Here is a 4,433-nt window from a genome sequence, read left to right as displayed (position 1 = left end):
GTGTGTGTGTGTGTGTGTGTGTGTGTGTGTGTGTGTGTGTGTGTGTGTGTGTGTGTGTGTGTGTGTGTGCATTTTTGCTGAATCTCCTCCTCTATCAAATATAAATCAAGTATGAATTGAAATAAATCATCACCTCGACATCGATAAGAAGTTGTCAAATTATTTTGTCATCTTTCAAGTTACCGTCATTGAAATGTAAAGAAGAGAGTTTGGTAAGAACACTCGTATCCTTGAATCATGCAAATCGTTTTTGACATTTCTCATTTGAATCCTTTTTGCTTTATGTTAAAAAAATTTAAACAATAGTACTTTTGAATTCTATGATGTTAAGACAATAATTGTGTATGTGTTTAATTACCAAAATGAAAATTAAATTAATCTCAAGACCACTCCATTAATTCAATCAATTATGAATAGATATGATACCTATTCATAATTGATTGATTACAGCTTGTCCATACTTAACAGTCCATACTAACAGTTATTGAATTAATCGAACATAATTTATCGTGAAGCATAACTTATCTCAAACAAATGAAAAAATTTCATTCATTGAATGTAAATTGTATTTGCAGCAAGAGCCATTTAGAATTCTTAGAGAACAGTACCCGGAACGTCTGATGAAATTGATAGTTATACATAGTGATATAACTGTCGAAGAACTGGCTCTGTCTATTGCGGATAAGGAACGCCTCATGAATGTTTCCGTTGTCTTTCACATGGCCGCTAATGTCAGGTTCGACATGTCATTGAAAACAGCCATCAGGATGAACACCATAAGCACTGCAAACGTCGTAACGTTAGCAAAACAGGTAAGAATATCTGCTATACTGATCAAGGATGAAGAGTGATGCAAACAATATGGATTTATATATCAATTTTATTATATGCACATTAGTTCGATTTTATAATGATCGAAATAGAAATTTATTGATATAAACACAAATATAAAACACATACAAACATAAAATTTTATGATCACATCGACATTGCTGTATTGATATTATTATACACATAATAATTATTATTAGATATATAATTAACATTATACTATTTTCGACTATTACAATTACAATTATTACATACTATTATTACATACTATTATTACACAATATTAATTAAATATTAATTAACATATACACTATCGTTTATAAAGTCGAGAATACTTGTAATATTCCTATATCACCAAAACTTGAAGAGTCTCGGTGAACAAAAATCGTAGCAAAATTTTTAAGAATGTATTTTAAAGAGGAAATACAGATTTAATTCAAATTTAAAAACTCTTATCTTTGCAATATTTTGTTTCTGAGAATTACGTAAAATTGAATATTGATATTTTAAAAATATTTTTGTTAGTTTTGAAGCGCAATATTTAGATGAAGCATCATCAGACAAAATTTAACAAATAAGCATTTTAAATTTAAAATAGGCTTTTTAGAATCTAAATATATTTTAATGTAATAAAGTAACGTTTATGTTCACATTTAATTTATGCGTAATTTATTCATTAATTTAAATTGTCTTTATTAACTATAATGCTCGGATATAACTTTTCCACAGAAAAAAATTGCTTCTTTTGAATTAATAAATTACGCTGTCCATTTCGTGAGTGAATTCTAAAACATTGCATACTAAAACACTGCATCGATATTTTTAATGTTCCCCTAATGTAATTTTTAATTTTGATAAAGTTGATTTTAATAAAGTTGAAATATCAATTGTTAGTATAAAATGTACAATTATTAGCAATAAAATTATTACTATATTCTATCCCTAATATAAATCAAATTTGCAATTTAGCTGTAATGTCGTTAAAATAAATTTTAACCGTTACAGTAATTAATTTTACTGTGAAAAAATATATATGATACAAATTGAACAAATAAAATTTTATTCAATCTTAGAAAGAAGAATTTTATTTGTAATAAAATAAGAGAATAGTAAACAAAATAATTTGTTTTTCAGCTGTCTTTACTCGAGGCGTTTATTTACATTTCGACATCTTTTTGTCAATGTGGCGAGTCAGTGTTGGAGGAACGCGCTTATCAAACTAAAATCTCACCAGAAAGCGTTATTCATATGGTCAATACGATGACGGATGATGCCCTGGAAGCAATGAGATTCAAATTATTGGGCGAGCAACCAAACACGTATGCCTACAGCAAGGCACTCAACGAAGATTTCGTGTCGAGATGTGGACTACCTGTAGGAATCATACGACCGTCGATAGGTAAAAAATTTCTTTCCTTAAAATTTTCAATTATTACTAAGGAAAGTGATTCTATATGTATAAGAAATAAATTGAAAATATAACAAAATATAAAAAGCAAATAACGAATTGTACATATACTATCCAGCAAACGAGAATGAATTGAAATAAATTAAAATGGATTCAGATTTTCAGAAATACGGATTCATGAATGTTAAAATGAATTCTTTTCAATTCTGATGCATCAATGCATTTTTATTCATATATAGGAATGACATGGAGTATATATATTTCTATCAAAATGTAAGTAGAAAATCTATTGTTTCATTTAAAAATGCATTATAAATGTTATTTTATTCAAAATTATGAATAAGAAATTTTTCGTTTTAATTCAATTAAGTTAAAAAAAAGTTGTATATATAAAAATATATCATGAATTCTACTTCATTTAATAGAAATTTAAAAGAAGCATTTAAAAGAAACATAAAGAGAACTACGTAAATATGTACAATAAATGTTACATATGTAAATTCCTTATTTTTAATTAATAAATTAATCGCTTTTATGTATATTTTATATTAATACGTTTCCTTTATTATACAGCTAGCGTATATTTTTTGTATAAAAGTTTTAAAATAATGACTATAGAATTTCATGTAATTACTACTTTAATTTATTTAAATTTTCACACGTTTTTTTTATATGGAATCTAATTTTTTATAGATTTAAAATACGGATTCAGATGGATTGAAAATTTCCACTTCAATCCATTTTCGTTTACTGGGTAATTTTTCAGAAATCAATTTTATCAACTATTTTTACATTCAATTTTTCGAAAGAAATTAAGCTTCGAATGAAAAGATTTATTCTATACTTTTCATTTATTTTTTTCTTATTGGAATTGTCCACGTCTCATTTATAGGATTAATAAAATGTTGACAATAATCTGATTTTAGTGATAGCATCTTACAAAGAGCCTGTGCCTGGATGGGTGGACAATATGAACGGCCCAACTGGATTAATGATTGGCGCGGGTAAAGGAGTGATACGATCTATGCTCTGCAACGCGAATTATATGAGTGATATAATTCCCTGCGATATGGCTATAAATGCAACGATAGCTCTGGCTTGGCAGGTCGGGACGGAGAAATCTACCAATCCGATATTTTTAAACGCCACAGCGAATCAAGAGAATCCGATTTCTTGGGGAGATGCTTTAGAACTTGGGAAGAAACATGTATTCGAGAACCCCTTTTCTCGTAAAGAATATTACAACACTGCTCATAACTATATTACACAAAAAAAATGTAATATATATCTAACATGCAATATTCATTTTAGAACCGCTATGGTATCCCGGTGGAAGAATGACCTCCTCCAAAGTTTTACATTGGCTTGCCGTCATATTCTTTCAAACTATACCCGCCTATCTATTAGACAGTCTACTTATTGTGACTGGAAATAAACCCTTTCTGGTGCGAGTACAAATTAGAGTAAATGCCGGATTAGATTTGCTTCAATATTACACTATGAAACAGTGGATTTTTCGGTAAAAAATTGAATTTCTTTTTTAAATAATGTATTAATTTGATTTGAAACTAATTAATAAGCTATATTTTATTTATCTTTTGATATGTGAATTTAATTACAGCAATGACAATCTGCGCGATTTGCAGCATCGATTATGTCCATCTGATAAAGAGATATTTTTCATGGACACGAAAGTTATCCATTGGAACGAATATATATTAAAGTACATTTTAGGTACGAGGCAATATTGCCTAAAGGACGATCCTTCGACATTGCCACGAGCGAGACGAGTCTTTACATATTTATATTTCGCTGATTGTTTGCTAAAATTAATATTTGGAATTTTCCTTGTTTGGATAATGTATACCTGGACGATCTCCGCTAAGCCTCTCGTAGCGATGTTAATTCAGCCAAGTAAATAAGTGTGTAGAGATTTGTTTAACTCTTTACAGTATGGAGATTAATTATGTAACTTCTTTCTTAGAATAAAAACATAAAAGTAACAAATTTTTGTATAATGTGTGTACACACACACACACACACACACACACACACACACACACACACACACACACACACACACTAATTAAATTTTACTTTCGTACGTTCCTAGTAAGAAATAAATTATTATAGTAGTATTAGTACTTACTTACTAGTAACTTAGAACTAATTAATTAGTTAGTTGGTGGACTAT

The 4,433-nt window shown here is 28.6% G+C and overlaps 1 protein-coding gene across 1 annotated transcript in view; it reads left to right on the top strand.

The window, feature by feature from the left end:
* The window catches only part of LOC105620104 (putative fatty acyl-CoA reductase CG5065), a 30,109-nt gene extending 25,948 nt beyond the window's left edge, over positions 1-4,161 (top strand). Inside the window, 5 exon segments of the mRNA XM_012201610.1 lie at positions 576-812; positions 1,966-2,230; positions 3,166-3,468; positions 3,551-3,758; positions 3,861-4,161. Coding sequence (XP_012057000.1) covers positions 576-812; positions 1,966-2,230; positions 3,166-3,468; positions 3,551-3,758; positions 3,861-4,161 — 1,314 coding nt within the window.
* The last annotated feature ends 272 nt before the right edge of the window (positions 4,162-4,433 follow it).

Source organism: Atta cephalotes, assembly GCF_000143395.1.
Source record: "Atta cephalotes unplaced genomic scaffold scaffold00024, whole genome shotgun sequence".
Taxonomy (NCBI): Eukaryota; Metazoa; Arthropoda; class Insecta; order Hymenoptera; family Formicidae; genus Atta; species Atta cephalotes.
The sequence above is the reverse complement of the archived record's forward strand: the minus strand, read 5'-3'. Positions and strand labels throughout refer to the sequence as shown.